The 16,146-nt window shown below is 39.3% G+C and overlaps 1 protein-coding gene across 2 annotated transcripts in view; it reads right to left on the bottom strand.

Moving 5' to 3' along the window:
- LOC103992112 (uncharacterized) overlaps nt 1-16,146 on the bottom strand; it is a 34,726-nt gene that overhangs the window by 10,097 nt on the left and 8,483 nt on the right. For both annotated transcript variants that reach the window (XM_065159968.1, XM_065159969.1), the window contains exons 4-10: nt 15,547-15,698; nt 8,634-8,717; nt 8,491-8,553; nt 2,348-2,479; nt 2,029-2,256; nt 828-944; nt 293-342 (exon numbers count right to left, since the gene is read on the bottom strand). In XM_065159968.1, the coding sequence (XP_065016040.1) occupies nt 293-342; nt 828-944; nt 2,029-2,256; nt 2,348-2,479; nt 8,491-8,553; nt 8,634-8,717; nt 15,547-15,698 (826 nt within the window). The remainder of the gene's footprint in view (nt 1-292; nt 343-827; nt 945-2,028; nt 2,257-2,347; nt 2,480-8,490; nt 8,554-8,633; nt 8,718-15,546; nt 15,699-16,146) is intronic.

The raw sequence follows: 16,146 nt of genomic DNA, 5'->3' as shown, positions 1-16,146 counted from the left end.
ACTAAGTCACATCATCCATACATTTATAACCACCTGGTCATCTCCAATACATATAAACCAGAAACTACAATCAACAACAATGCAGCATAAGCTTTATAAATCTGAAACCAAAACAATGCCCATGAATTATCAAGGAGAACAATTAATTAAAATGTAACTTCTGATCACTTCTAAATCTTACATTTTATGCCATGAACAATAGGACGCTAAAGTTCATAATTTTGAACAAAAAAAATACCTGATAATTTTTCAATTAAATGAATACAAAGGGTACTAAAGAATATATGTAAACCTGTTGAGAGAAACAGGATGCGAACCAGGAAATTGTGCACTTCCTCTTCCCTACAATGGAAAAATTGTGATATAATAAGATAATTAATTAGAAAATGCAGTGAACAAGGGTTTTAATCATAGTCCAACAACATATATATCTTTTTTGCATAATGTTGTATATCACTAATTTGAAAAAAAATGGTCCATCCCACAGAGTGTATACGCTGTAAAAGGTTATTGTAGTTTTAATCTAATCAACTGTGTCCTGAAAATCAAGTCCAAACGAAGTTTGCCAAGCTACATGTTCTTGCTTCGAAAATAACACCAGTATAGAAGAAAAAATATACTGAACTTGAGAAGAAACTGAGACATAATTTGTGATATTGCTGAAACGGTACAAGACAGATAAACCTATTGACCCAACTTTGAGTCTAACTGCAGCTACTTTCTACAACTCATGCAATATTGTTTAGTGGACATTTAATGTATACAACATGATTAAAACAACAACAACAGTTTACAAGAAATCACAGGAAAGTCTAAAGATTTCATACTGTAGCTGTTAAATCAAGCATTTGATAACAGAGATGACGCATGGCATCTTGCTGGTCAATTGGTATTGCATCACCCAGAATATCATCATTTGTCAAAATCTTGCTGTCAGTATGCTCCTGAAAAAAGGACACAATTGCAAAATTAGGCAATTTTCTAAGTCAATCACAGCGACCAATAAATGCCACTGAATGTGAAACTGCATCAATTTAGTGGGATAAATACGAATGTTTATCATAAACAAAGAATCTGAGCAAGCACCAATCTCATAAAGGAAATTCATTTAATTTTAGATTCAATCGAGTGTATTTGCAAAACTAAAAGAGGCTTAACTTTGTAAAAACAATCAAGATAAATTCAATAGAAAACATGAAAGAACATAATATCATCAATATGAAAACTGGTAGGACCAATCCATACCAACTGGTATTTACCAGATCAACCACAGAATGGGACACGGACCAGACAGCTGTCCAGTAACCCTACCATACCAGGCTCACCGTCTGGTTTTATGATTGCAACGGAGGGTACCAAGTGGTAAACCTACCACCCGGTGCCCATATCCTCTTTTTTTTATTTTTACAGCTTTTGGCAGTTGTTCCTTTTCTTGTTCTTTTTTTTCCTCCCATGCTCCTAACTCTCACCCTTTGTTTCTCTTGATATGGCTCTTCCCTACTTCGTCTCTTATTCCTCCTCCCCACTGCCTCGCCACCACTGCCACTGCTCCGTCGCCTTGTCGGCCAGCTGCATCATCATATTTTCTCCTCCATATGACTCCTCATTCTCCCCTCTTCTCATCGTGCTGACTGGTATGCCAGCATATCATGTGTTGATACACCAGTATGTACTTGGACCGAAACCGAAACCTTGCCTCATACAAAGCAGAAAAGGAAATACTTTATAATTCAAAATTTGATTTACACAATAATGTAGATCACCAATATAATGCATATGTATAATCATGTTACTCATCTTGAAAAGCAAAACTGACCAGAAAGGACTAAGAGAACAAGAGGAACAGAAAGAAGATAGAAACATTATGCATTGATACCCAAAATATCCTTTTGGACGATACCATTCATCATATAGCATGGTTCAGAATAGATCAGCGAATAATGCTACTTTACAGGCAGACATACAAAATTTTGAAGAGCTAACAGTATCATAGAAAGGAAAGAAGAAAAAGAAAAGAAAGAAACTTGCACTTAGTGAAACTTGCACAGGCAACCGAGCTGCAGTATCACCCTCATCATCATCATCATCATCTTGTGCAGCTTCACCATTTAGATCAAGATCAGAAGATCTTTTCCATTCTGGAGTGGAAGGGCAAACAATGTTCTCAGGACTCTCGTGATAAAACATATAAAGTGCTTCGATGTAATCCTGCTTATATATTCCTGGGGGACGTGCTTGAGAAAAAATTTGCAATGCCTGTTCAATAAGAAAACAAAACAAACAATAAAAAGTTTCATAGGTCTATGAATAACCAAACTGTGAGCTACAACATAACAACATTGCATACTTCAGCGACATGCATTGGCTGTGTCCGCATGAGGTAATGGATGATCATAAATCCTGTACGGTTGTGTCCATGAGTGCAATGAACAAGAATATACTTTTTTGAGTGCCTTTGACGGGATAGGAACTGTAAAACCTGATATCAGAAATAAGATCGGGTAAATTATGAATCCCAAATCGCCAACGAATAGACATAATCCCAAACCATAACCTAACAATCTATGCATAATGCCACCAAGGGCTGTCATAGGACTATCACGATAAACATCATAACTGACAAGTTTCACCTGTATGCCTTTACTTATTTAAGTTTTTAAAAGATATACCTTCTGTAGCTCATAATTTATAGTTGAAGCTCAACAAAAATACACATAATCAGAAAGAATTTAATTCAGGAAATTCAGTTCTCCCCAAAGCTTCCGAGTCTAACCCAAAAGAAACTTCATCTAACTTTCACTTGGCCATCCTTTCACTGACACCATGAGCCATAAAAGCTTCAAATTTGTTAAATGTGTGCTCTAAAAAAAAGATTTGTTCTTATAATCCGAAAAGATTCATTTTGAGTGAATTAAGCCTAAAGCTGCTCATAAAGAATTAGCTAGTAAAACCACTGGTATACCAAGCTTGGTGGATGAAGGAGATGAAAACAACGAAATATTTTCTAAGCATCGGCAAATGAAGAAAGGAAAAACCTTTACTCTGCAAATAAATATTTAAGGATGAATCATCAGATAATTGGACTACATCAAACTTGCCTTTAGAGGTTTTTATACAAATCTATTCTTCACCGATGATCATAAAAGTATCAATGGATAGAACTATATGCATGACACATGCTAAATCACTTGACTATTGTTTTCTCATGCTTGGAATAAAGCTGCTGATCCAATAACCTTCATTATAGCTTTATATAATATATTCTGGGACCTCCGTAACTCTGACAGGTGAAAAACTTTCTAGACTTCCATCATGATAAATGTTACCTAGATAGTATCGGCCATCCATAAACCTTTTAAAATGGATGAAAGAGTTCATATCAAAGATTTCAAGCCCATGAACCTTTAAATGTCTTGGCTAAACTTTTGACCAATTCCAAACTTTGTGTTGCTCACAAAGGTCATTTCGAATTCAATCTCTTCTTGATATGTGTTCATCGAAGGTTCGGAATCCTCCATTGACATATCATGAACCTATTCATTATGAAGTCAAACACAAGTTCAATGGCCTCATTTTGAAGCTGGATTCTGAGAAAGTTTTAACACAACTGACAGGACATTTGACAAATAGACCAGAAGGAAAGCAATCATCTCCTAAAAGAGTTGTAAGGCAGAAAGATCATCTTTCTCCCTAACAGTTTGTTTTGGCTATGGACCCTTGTGATGGTAACCTAAAAAGCTGAGGTTGGCTTAATTATAGGACTGGGAAATGCACCTCAATTGGGACATCTGCTACTGTCTTTGCAACTTGCAAATGATAGACCGTTATTCTGATAAATGGAAGATACTATTGATTCTTAAAATCATCCTTTACCACTTTGAATTGTTGTCTGGGCCTTCTAATAACCGCTCCAAACAAGAGCCAACTTTTTGAGTGGTGATAGAAATGATGCATTTACTTTAGAAGGAACAATGAAATGTCAGCTTTCTGTATCCCCCTCCCCCACCTTGGGCTACCTGTAAAACCAGGGACTTCACTCCGATAGATTGAGAGCCTCAAATAAAAAAGTTTTAAACTATGATGGACAGTTGGGAAAGTATATCCTTATCAAAATTCTTTTTCATTCAGCATATCTCATTTCCCAATTCATTACATGTCAGTATTTACTTGCTTGATTGACTAACTAAAAAACTAGATGCAATCCTGCATTCTTTTGTCTTGATTGACTAATTAGGGCACAGAGAACATGTTTCTCCCTTACTGTTTGTTATGGCTATCGACCCTTTGCAATGGTAGTCTCAAAGACTGAAAGTTGGCTTAATTATTAGGACTCGGAAATGCCCCTTATTTGGGGCATCTGCTGTGTCTTTGCAATTATTCTTTCTCATTACAGGCCTCATTCTGTAACGCAAAGAAGGATTCTATTGTGATTTTTAAAATTATACTTTAATATCCAGGCTCTCTGTTAACTTCTCCAAACCAAGAGCTATCCTTTTGGGTGGTGATGGAAATAATGCAATTACTTTAGCAGGAATGATGAACTGTCAGCTTTCTAATATCACCCTCCTCTACCTTGGGCTACCTGCAAGACCAGGGCTTTATACTCCGATTAGATTGGGAGCCTCTGATACGAAAAAATTTTAAACTATGCTGGAAAGTTGGAAAAGTACATTCTTATCAAAACTCTTTCTAATTCAGTATTATCTCAAATGTCAATAATGTTTCTGTCAGTATCTTTTTGCTTGATTGACTAATTAAAAACATAGATACAATCCTGCCATCTTTTGTCTGGTGCAGAACAAAGATTGCTAAAAAGGACAGGTGTCCAGTTACCTAGTTTTCAGTTTACAAAGGAAAAGAACAAGTTGAGATGGGAATTCTGTCTCAAGATTTTAAAGTTACCATCATGAAGGGTGGTGCAGGTTATTCAATTGCAGGAACCAAGGTTCGCCGTACCGTACCGTACTGGCGTTTCGACCTGGGCTCGGTACTGGTACGGTACGGTATACCGCTCGGTACACCCAGGTGTACCGAGCCGTACACTCACGTGTACCGAGCACTGTACACTGCTACAGTGTTACTGCAATCTTGGAAGGATTTGCCTACACAGAACAGTAATCATCTTTTATCCGGGTGAAAGCAGGGATTGAATGTCTAGAATTTTTTTATTGTCACTCTGGGATCTCTCATTCTCCCTTGTGGCTTAAATACTCATTAGGAAGTCAGCATTCTGTAAATGTTCCAACAAATTTCAGAACAATCTTGGAAGGATTTGCCTCTTTGGCATGCCAGACATCAAACATAAAGATCTTCAGAAATCAGGACACTGACCCTGGATATCTGTTAAAGAGTACTTGGAAGAGATTTAACAATTAAAATATTAATGTGCCTTAAAAGCAGACTAAATAGATTTCCAAACTTTTGTTCATAGATTGTAAGTCTAAATGAAAAATTACCTTTGTTTTTTCTTCTTTTATTTGATGGTCTTCAGGGCTTCCCAAAGTTTGTGTTTGTTTTTCTAATGCTTTTCTAATTATGCATTATCTAAATGAAAATGAACTGGATAAGCTATTGCCTATCAATGTCCTCCAAAAAAAAGAGAAAAAAGATCTACACTGAAATGAAAATTCAGAGGTAATGAAATGACAAAATGGCATAATCAAAAGTTCAGTGGTTCCTTCAATGAGAGATACTGTAGTAGGTTTATATTTAACCTTTTTGTAAAAATTAGGTAATGGACTTAAACTTTGGGAATCATGTTATCTAAGCCTTGAAACTTACTAACATCCAAAACTGAACCAACTATCTGAAGTATATTAATAAGCATGGATTCAAACTTTAGCCACACTAGTTGATAAAGATTAGATTTTACAGTTCTGAAGGCTAACTGGTAAGCAGACCAGGCAATTTCACCGTCTAGTTTGAGACAAAGCTCCAACCATTAAACCTACCACAACGGGCTAGCACTTGACCACCCGATACTTGTATCCATCATAACCACTTTCATCTTCTTTTTTTTTTTCTCTTTCTCCCTCGTCTGCTGCTATTCTGTTTCTCCTCTATCCTGCTACATGATACCGCCTGTCCACACCCCCCCTCTCTGCCACATGATACCGCTTCTCCTCCGCTTACACAATTTTTCTCTCATGCTGCATTATTGTGCTATATACTTGATAGTTCACACTCATAGCATGCATGAACAAGCAAAATTTTCTGCTCTTCTGTGTATGTCTATGCCGTATTTAATATTATGTTGGTGAAAATGAATATATCACAAGTAGAAACCTAAATGTTATCCTACACAATACAAGATAGCAAATTTTTATTATATGAAGTTACAATTATCAACAATTGAATGTTGACGATACATAACAAAACCGTAAGTCCCAATCATTTGGGGTTGGCAACATGAATCTTTTACCGCCTTTAACATATGGAAAAAGTCATACGTTTAATTAAGTTTAAAGCAAGGATTGAAATTTCATACCGTACCGGAATTTCGAAATTTGCTTGGTACAATACGGTATTGTATACCGAGCAGTATATTTCGGTATACCGCTCGACAAGGTATGCAATACCGTGCCGTACCGGTGTTTCGAGGTTGACTCGGTACGGTACCGGTGTACCGAGCACTGTAGTACTGTAGCACCGCTACAGTATGCATTGTAGCACTACCATAGTGTAATGGTGTAGCACTGTAGCAGTACCGAGCGGTCCGCATACCGATATGCCGTCGGATCGGTACGTACCGCCCGTACTGGGCGGAACCATTCGGTACTGCATACCATGCCGCTCGGTATACCTTTCTTCTCCCCACGCGGGGCGACGTCGCCTCTCTTCTCAACCAACGACGCAGAAAAAAAAAAAATATTTGCGACGTCACAGAAAAAAAAGAAAAATTTGCGACATCACCGAGGCATTGTCGTAGAAAAAAAAAAATGCGACGTCATATCTCTTCTCGGGTGACGTCGCCAAAAAAAAAAAAATTTGCTGAGGCATCGCCTCTCTTCGCCCTGCAATGCCAATACTCTTCTCCCCACGCGCGGATGAGAAGTCGCCGTAGACGAGGAGAGCGGCATCGATCTCAGGTTCCCCTTTTTTTTTTTCCTATTTCTTTCTTCCCCTTCCACGTCTTCTTTCACCTTCTCCCTCTTTCTTCTCCCTCGGTCACCGTCGATAATAACGGCCTCAATCGACGGTACCACTCGGTAGCGGATGGTTCGTGTAATGGTCTGCTAACGAATCGGTACATACCGCCCGGTACGGGTAGTATCATTCGGTATTGCAAGCCTTGGTTTAAAGTACTTAAATCTTTATACATAGTTTCTATTAAAGTATTTTTTAGGTTTTCCTCTATCTTTCCCCGAACCATTAATATTAATCATTTCAACTCTTCCGACTACTACATCTAAAGATCTCCTAAGCATATGTTTATACCACCTTAAATGATTTATCCTCTATTAAAGTGATACCTAGTTGTTCACGAATAAAAATATTTTTTTCTTGTCTTTCCTAGTAACTCCACACATCCATCTCAACATTCGCATCTCGGCACAAGTACATGCATGTTGACAATCAATAGATTATTTTATCTAATTAATCAAAGGGTTAATATCATAAAGAATCGTATCTTGTTGATCGGTTGGTTATTTTATCTCCAACCAAACAAAACAAAAATGAAAATAAATCATGTGCATGATAGTGATACTCAAACCAAGATACCCAAGAATACTATCAATACCCAAGAATAACTCCACTCATCCATCTCAACATTCTCATCTCAGCACAAGCACATATATGTTGATAATCAACAGGTTATTTTATCCAATTAATCAAAGGGTTAAGATCATAAAGAATTGTATCTTGATGATCAGTTGGTTATTTTATCTCCAACCAACCAAAACAAAAATGAAGATAAATCATGTGCATGATAGTGATACCAAGGATTGAAATTTCGTACCGTACTGAAGTTTCGACATTCGCTTGGTATGGTACGATACTATATACCGTTCGGTATACCGCTCGGTATATACATAAATAAATAAATATATATATATATATTTATTTATTTATTTATTTATTTATTTATTTATAAAAGGCGACGTCACATCGCCTCAACGACATCGCCTTTTCCGTCTCCCACTCGGGGCGACATCGTCGAGGCGATGCAACCTCGGCGATGTCGTCTCGTTTATATATATATATATATATATATTCCATCCGGTAACGGGCAGTCCGTCTACCGGTCAGCTGACGAACCGATACGTCCCACCCGATACGGGCAGTATTATTTGAAATTGTAATCCTTTAGTGATACTCAAACCAAGATACCGAAGAAAACTATAAATTCTTGTCAAGAATAAAAAGATAAACATAGTTGTGGGGTCCATTTGAGACAAATTCAGCACCACATTGTATAAATCAGTATGCCCAACAATATTGAGAGTTATGTAGGATTACAAATAATTAAAAGGCACTAGAAGAACTTACCTCATGAACAAACAAATTCACAGACTCATTATCTGGTACAGAATCTCGCCCCTTGCATGCAATCTGTACCAGGAAATGATTTAAGCACCTCAATCTAACAATTACAAAGAAAAAAAAGCTCTATAAAAAGATGAATTTGTTACCTTGACATACTTAATACCTAGCTTCGTCCATTCTAATGGTGAGTAGTAACGATTTGTATTTGTCAAATCAATGACCAAGCCAAGCTGCAGAAAAGAACTTATGAGAATATTATAGTAAAACTAGACCATGTAACTAACTTACCAAGTTGAATTCAAAATGGAATTCAACCATAAAATCGAGCTCTCAACAGTATCCCAAATATGTGGACAACCTAACGCCACCCGAGTGCATATAAGAGAATGCGAGTTCTAGGTTGTGGAGTACCCAACTACGTATCAAACTTAAACAAAACAAAATTGAAATCGGGATAGTAATCAGCAGTACATGAAGATAATCAATAAGGTTATAAGACAGATGTTATAGTCTCAAAAGAATTTTAGATTCCTAGCAAACAAACATATAATATTCCCTTAAAATAAGCAACTGGAAGCTCATTCTCAAGCAACATTTAAACGGTTCACAACAGTTCTCTGAAAATAGCACTACAAGAACATAGAATCCAGATCTGACGAAAGAGCTATTTAAGGCTTTAAACAGAGTAACACGATGAAGTATTATAATCATCGAAAAAGGACACTGAAATCTGTAAATGACAAAATTGGCAGTCATATAAGAAGGATCTCATCCAATATTTCTGCTGAAGTCGTAGGTAACGATACAAGTCCTCGAAGTTTGCAAAAAGAAAAAAAAGGATGCTCAAGGAGGGGGAGTGATTAATTTCCCACCTCCAGAACTGAGAAAGTCACAACAAAGACAATAAACAAAAGTTGTTTCAGAAATAAATAACAGGAAAGCGAAAAGGTGGAACAAAAAAAATAAATGAAGTAGAGGCTGGAAACTCAATAACAGAGAAATAATAAGGGCCCCGTAGCTAATCTATTTAACAACACAAAACTCATGTAACACGAACAAGCAACCCTATCCAGCAGGCCTTACTGATAAAGCATTATATGGGCATCCATTTAACTCCAACGCAACACTTTCATTAAACACTAGGTCTCCAACTCAGATGGACAACCAAATCTCAATACTCACACAACTCTACACAAAAGTTAAGACCAACAGTGTAAGGCATTGGTTGCTTTCCTAATCCTCAACTCTTTCCCATGTGTTTGAGTTAGACCATCATCCATCAATGGAAAAGATGAATCCACTAATGCCATGCTGTCAGCTCACCACTAAAAGAAAATCTGGTTGATTTCTTCATCCCACACCCTTTCCCATGTGTTTGAATTAGATCAGGAACCAACAAAGGAAAATATAAGGAAACTGTAACATCATCCAATAACATCCCTGCAGCTCATAAAGCTGGAACAGCTAAAGGTTGATCTTTCAGTTGATGATGTTCTTCAGTTAATTCCAAGGTTTGAATACCAAATGATACCACTCGTACCGGGCTGTCACGGACAAAGTTCTAAATAGGATGTTTAATGTAATACTTATGTATGTCTGTGTCTTTCTGTTTGTTTATGCTTTGCACAGGATGTAGAGGAACGGTCGAAGGCTTAACAACCTTATTTTAGTTGGGTTTGGTGGCCTTCTTAGGCTTGTAAATAAAGGTTGTATCATGTGGACACCAGTGAGAGATATTCGATCTGTAGTGGACCATTTTGACCCTTTGTTGTCCAACCGTTCAGAGCTTGTAAAATCTGTTTGTAATTTGCATTGTCTATGAAGTGTTTCCTGAAATGTTTGCTTGTGGATCCCGTGAGAGGCGCTTTCTCTAACCCGTTTTCTTTTTTGTAGGTCCTAAGGGACCATGGGAGGTTTCGGAGAGGCTAACCTTTGCGGACGGACACGTAAGGGTGCCGCACGACTTAGGCAAAACCAACTAAGTCCATGACATTATAGTATCAGAGTGGGACAAGCACTCATAGAAACACTTAGCATGCAAATGTGAGGGACCTAACGGGGCTGTGTTGAAGGCAATCAGCACACGCACGAAAGTTTGGGGGAAAACGGGCATGGAGATGTAGGGAAAGGGAATCGTTCGGAGGAGCGGGCATTTGAGATTGGCATTCAGAGGAATGACCAACCCTTCGCGCAAGAGGCACCACGAGAACAAGCAAGCTTGGAAGAATGCGTAGCACACAAAGGTTGGGATGGCCGAGTTCGAGCTACGACTTGACGTTGACAACTACACTTGATGGTGCTCAAGGCAGGTGAGGCGCTTGGTAAAGGATGAGACCATGCAAGGTGGAATGAGTTGCTCAGCGACCGAAAGAGTTGTGCAAAGCTCACAGAGGTGAGGGGAAATGCTAACTCGAAGAATTTGATACTCATGCAAGGGCTTGTATGCAGACGATGGAATGTTCGTAGCCATCTCAAGGCGACCGAAACTCGACGCCATGGAGCATTGAAACTTTCTCTTCGACATGGGAAGGATACGTCCGTAGGAGGCTGAAGTGTGCAGCGAGTTCAGCATGTTGCTAGGCCTTGAGTAGTGCAGCGGGGGCTGTATTGACGTGGAGTCGTAAACTAGCAAGTGCGTTTGTAGGAGGCAAAACAATGCATAGTTTGTTCAGCAAATTGGAGTAGTCCAAGGGGATGGTGGTCTCCGAAACATTCAGAGAGAAAGAAGCGAAGAGAGATGTTGCTCCAACAGCACAGATATCTAAGAGGGATAGGTCACGGTTCTCCAGAGGAAGAATTATGTGCAATAGACCGCACATATTGAGGAGTACCTAAAAAACAACAACTCCACGAAGCTCAATGGACCGAGCGAGTGGCGACGAATCGTCGCATGATCTCGCTTGAGAGAATGCATTGGTGGATGCATTACAAGATCAAGTGGGGGAGCAACCCAAAGCAACACAAATGAAGGCACACTTGGAGTCGATATGGAAATCAAACTCAAGGGAGGGCTGACCCGTGGAATGATAGGCGGCCACCATCAACTCAATGCAAAAACGAGGAGCAGAGCAACTTGGGTGTAACTTGGCGAAGTACCCAAACCGCATGAAGGGAGCCGGCATAGAAGATAGAACATGGAGCAGAGGCACAGAGCTTTCCTTAGACAGAGGCCAAGGAGATGAACTCTTGTAGAGGCAAGAGCAGGATCATGTTGTTCCATGGGTCCTTCATTCTGATGGAGCGGACTCATCTTGCATGGTGCCAAAGACGAAGGGGGCTTATGGGCACATGCATCTTATCTCGGATAAGCATTTGATGGAGGAACTAAGGCAACTCAACTTGCGGCGGCGAAGTTGGGTTCAAAAGGCCTTGGCACGGGGCAAGAGGACGCGGAGGACCCATGGAGGGAGAGCACTTGGTCGTGAAAGGGGCCAAGGAAGTGGGGCATGCAGAGGCAAACTCCAAGTACCAAGACAAGGCTAAAGGGCAGAGGCCAAGGAACTTCGTAAGACCGGTGTCAACGAGCTTTTCATTAAGATACCCGAAAGTGAAGGACTTCGAGTCATGCAAGAGTGCACGACCAAGGAATGAAGCAGGCAGTACGCGGTGTTGTACCTTTGCTACTTAGTGGAGTAGGCGGCAGGGTTGATGGAGAAGACGGTACAATCCCAGAGGCGACCAAATCTATTAGAGAATTACTCCAAGTTAGGGTGAAAACTTCCTGCATTCTAAAAATTCGATGGCATTGAGAAGGTGAATCACAGTAGCTAACTCAATGCAAGGAGTGCAAACACTTCGAGTGCTTCAGAAGTGTGAGCAAAGAGCAGACGAAGGTCAGTAACCAGCTCGATGCATGGAGTACAACCCTTGAGGAGATGGACAAAGTCAAGTAACCATTGCCTTCTCAACTCTTAAGAGAATGGGCGAAACCGAGTACCCCAATTCTCTTATCTATCTAGTAGAGGAGCGTTGCACAAGTTCAAAGACCCTTCGAAGATAATAAAAGACAATAGTTGTCAAATCCTCACCAATGGTGATCGGTGCTACTGAGAGTAGATTATCCGCTTCATTTCCCAACAGAATGTCAATCGAAAACGGAAATGATGCGAATCTACTTGGAAGTGACAACTAAATGAAAAAAGAGTTGATGGACATTTTGTGGAGGAAGGACCTAAAACTTTGAAAGTTTACGAGACGATGCTCGTTAAAGCTCCAACAAGCATCCACCCAATTCAAGCAGCATGAGGCATTTGAGAGACTAGCACATAGTAAGGATGGTCTTTTCCTTCATCTGGAGGATCCGCAGGAATCAACAAAGATTAACACAACTCAGCCAACCCCACACTAGAGTCAAAGTCATTGGTGAGTTGAAACAGCATAGTGGATCAAAAGTTCGACTACTCAACAACAGCAACGAAAAGCAATTGGGAGCCAAGAGGCGCATTGCAGTTGGAGCAGAAGATTGAAGACTTAGCAAAGGCGAGGAGTTGCAATGTCGGCAAAGGCTTCGACGATGACGTCGAAGGAATAAGTGGTGGAGAATGTCACGGACAAAGTTTTAAACAGGATGTTTAATGTAATACTTATGTATATTCGTGTCTTTCTGTTTGTTCATGCTTTACACAACACGTAGAGGAACGGTCGAAGGCTTAACAGCCCTATTTTAGTTGGGTTTGGTGGCCATCTTAGGCTTGTAAATAAAGGTTGAATCATGTGGACACCAATGAGAGATATTCGGTCTGTAGTGGACCATTTTGACCCTTTGTTGTGCAACCGTTCAGAGCTTGTAAAGTCTATTTGTAATTTGCATTGTCTATGAAGTGTTTCCTGAGATGTTTGCTTGTAGATCCCGAGTGAGGTGTTTTTTCTAACCCGTTTTCTCTTTTGTAAGTCCTAAGGGACCATGGGAGGTTTCGGGGAGGCTGACCTTTGCGGACGGACACGCAAGGGTGCCGCACGACTTAGGCAAAACCAGCTAAGTCCGTGACAGGGTGGTACATACTGGTCCGCCAGGTGACCGACACGCAGACCGCCTACAACCAGGTAATATCAGCCCGGCTGCAGCGAGGCGAGGAAGAGGCATTTGAAAAAGGGAGAGAAAGAGGGAGAAGCTTCCAGAAATAGTACCCGACATCGCCTCCTCCTCCTCCTCCGCCTCCTTCTTGTTCTTCTTCATCGCTGCAGCACCCATTGCCATCGCTCCCTCGATGTTGCAGCTCTTCGACACCTGCTGCCATCATTCCCTCGACACCGAAGAGGATTCTTCTTCTTTCGTTCCTTCACTGTGACGGCCGCTGCCATCCCACGACACTGCAGCTCTTCGGTGCCCGTTGCCATCGTTCCCTCGACACGGAAGAAGATTCTTCTTCCGCTCCTTCGCTGCGGTGCCCGCTACCATCCCTCGACGCCATAGCTATTCGCCTAAGGTTCGGGTGGGGCTACTAAGTTATATATTTTTTATATATTTAATATCGTTTAAATATAATATATATAATATTATTTTTTAAATTTATGTGCTTTTATATATTTAATATTATTCAATATTAAAATTAATTTAATTTTTTTTAAGCATACCGTTTGGTATGCCCATACCAAGCAAAGCTCGAAACTCCGGTACGATATGAAATTTCAATCCTAGGTTAATTCATCTATGAAAACATTCATCTCTGCTTGTGTGGCTGCTCATTATAACAAATATGGTAAAACAAAAAATATACAGATTTGCACAGCTGCTTCATGGAATGTGATAGAGGACAAAATGAACCATTTCAAAACTAACACATGAACACCTCCACCCCAACAATGAGGGCTGCAACCTCTGCAGAACAATTACCGCATAGGGGGCAGTTGAGACATCTTGGCTTGACGGTTACACCACCTTGGCAGGTGATTGAGTCATGTCAGTGGAAATTATGCCACCTTGGTAGTTGGTTGAGTCATGCCACCTTGCTAGATGGTTGGGCTACAAAGTGGGGGTACTACTCCACCTCAGCTACCATCTCAATTGACGGTTGCACCACCCCTGCAATTGCCTTTAACCACTTAAACCACCACCAACCACAAGGATCTAGAGGCTCTCTCTCTTCTGCGCTCCTACTTTCACTAGACCTCAAACACAAGTGACTTAGGCATCAGAGGGATTGAATCAGGCTACCCCTGATCTCAATCTTTTGTAGGGTCTCAAGTGGCACGTCGAGAGATCAAGCAACATGCAGATTCCAGCTTCCTCTTCGACCATCCTCAACTTCCCAGGACAATGCATGTTGCCTATTGTCACGTTCAAATCGAGTCGGGGTGTTCTTCCCTTTGTTCATCGAACAACCAACCTTGGAGTTAACAAAATCAATACTATAAAAGTCAATCACCTTTGGTTAGTTGGCCATTGTCATTGTCCACTGCTCTCAAAAATCAACGAAAATAAGAAAAATGACAAAAGAGAGAACAATAGTAAGCAAAAGTAATAAAAAAATTAAAATAGGACCATAACACTGACATGATAAATGGACACTGAATTCTAGAATCCAAAATTGGATAAGAATCGTTAAAATGTTGATTACTCAACAATGATAATTGATCAAACATAATTTGCAAGCCCTATTAACAAGATATGTAGAACTTAAATGATTGCTACATAGCCACCAAGAAAATGGACACCATTAGCATTCAGTTATTGCTTGCTATTCATGAATTAGAACAGGAATGTCTCATTTCAATTTTATTTGTTTTTGGTTGGTTTATATCTATAATGAAAAATAAATAAATAATATTTATAAGATTGGACTACTAATTATGATGGGAAGAGGAAGGGTTAGAGTGATTATGGCAATCATGGCTCCTTAAATTATTATTAAGACAATAAAAAATACTAAAACAACCAAATACTACTTTTTTAACTGTTAACAAGTTATCATTAAAAGTAAACCATAATGCCAAAGGAACCTATAAAAATTATCGATGACAGAATGACAGGACTTATACACTTCCATGTAAATTAGCATAAGCTACATGTAATGAATAATGAAGTTAGAAACAGTATCCCAGCCAAAACATAACACTTACTTCTCGTCCTTGTCTTCTTTGTTTATTGATCACTTGTTTAGAAGAATATCTTTTGCCAGGTAGCACAGAGTCATTATACGTCTCATCCAGAGGAACTTTAGAAGGAATGATGTTACCTATGCACTGGCCATATGAAGGGCAGTCCAACCAACCTACGATATCAAGAACGAAAGATGCAAATCCACCCAAAAAAAATAGTTATTGGGAGCATAGACAAATATAACTTTTCCAATATACCTGAACAAATAATGTCATACAATTAATGCAAAGAAAAAGAGTAGTGATGAATGCCTTACGGATATTAATTATGATAATTGCTAGAAAAACTGGGAATCAGAATTTAGTAACTTACGAAAAGACGTCACTAATATCAATTTACATCTTATTACCTCCCACAAATAATGAACTGATAAATCCAACTATTAACTTCCCCATGAATGTTAAACTAGAATACAGAGGAAGTCACAATCTTGGATATGAAATTCCCAATTTAAAAATGAAACGAAAACTCAATATAGCAACCATGTCAACTCAACATCCATGAAACAAATTTAATTAAAATTGCATTTAGGTTATATTGCTAAAATGAAACAAATGGTT

This window comes from Musa acuminata, chromosome BXJ3-7 (genome assembly GCF_036884655.1).
Source record: "Musa acuminata AAA Group cultivar baxijiao chromosome BXJ3-7, Cavendish_Baxijiao_AAA, whole genome shotgun sequence".
Lineage (NCBI taxonomy): Eukaryota > Viridiplantae > Streptophyta > Magnoliopsida > Zingiberales > Musaceae > Musa > Musa acuminata.
This window is presented reverse-complemented; position numbering and strand designations above follow the sequence as displayed.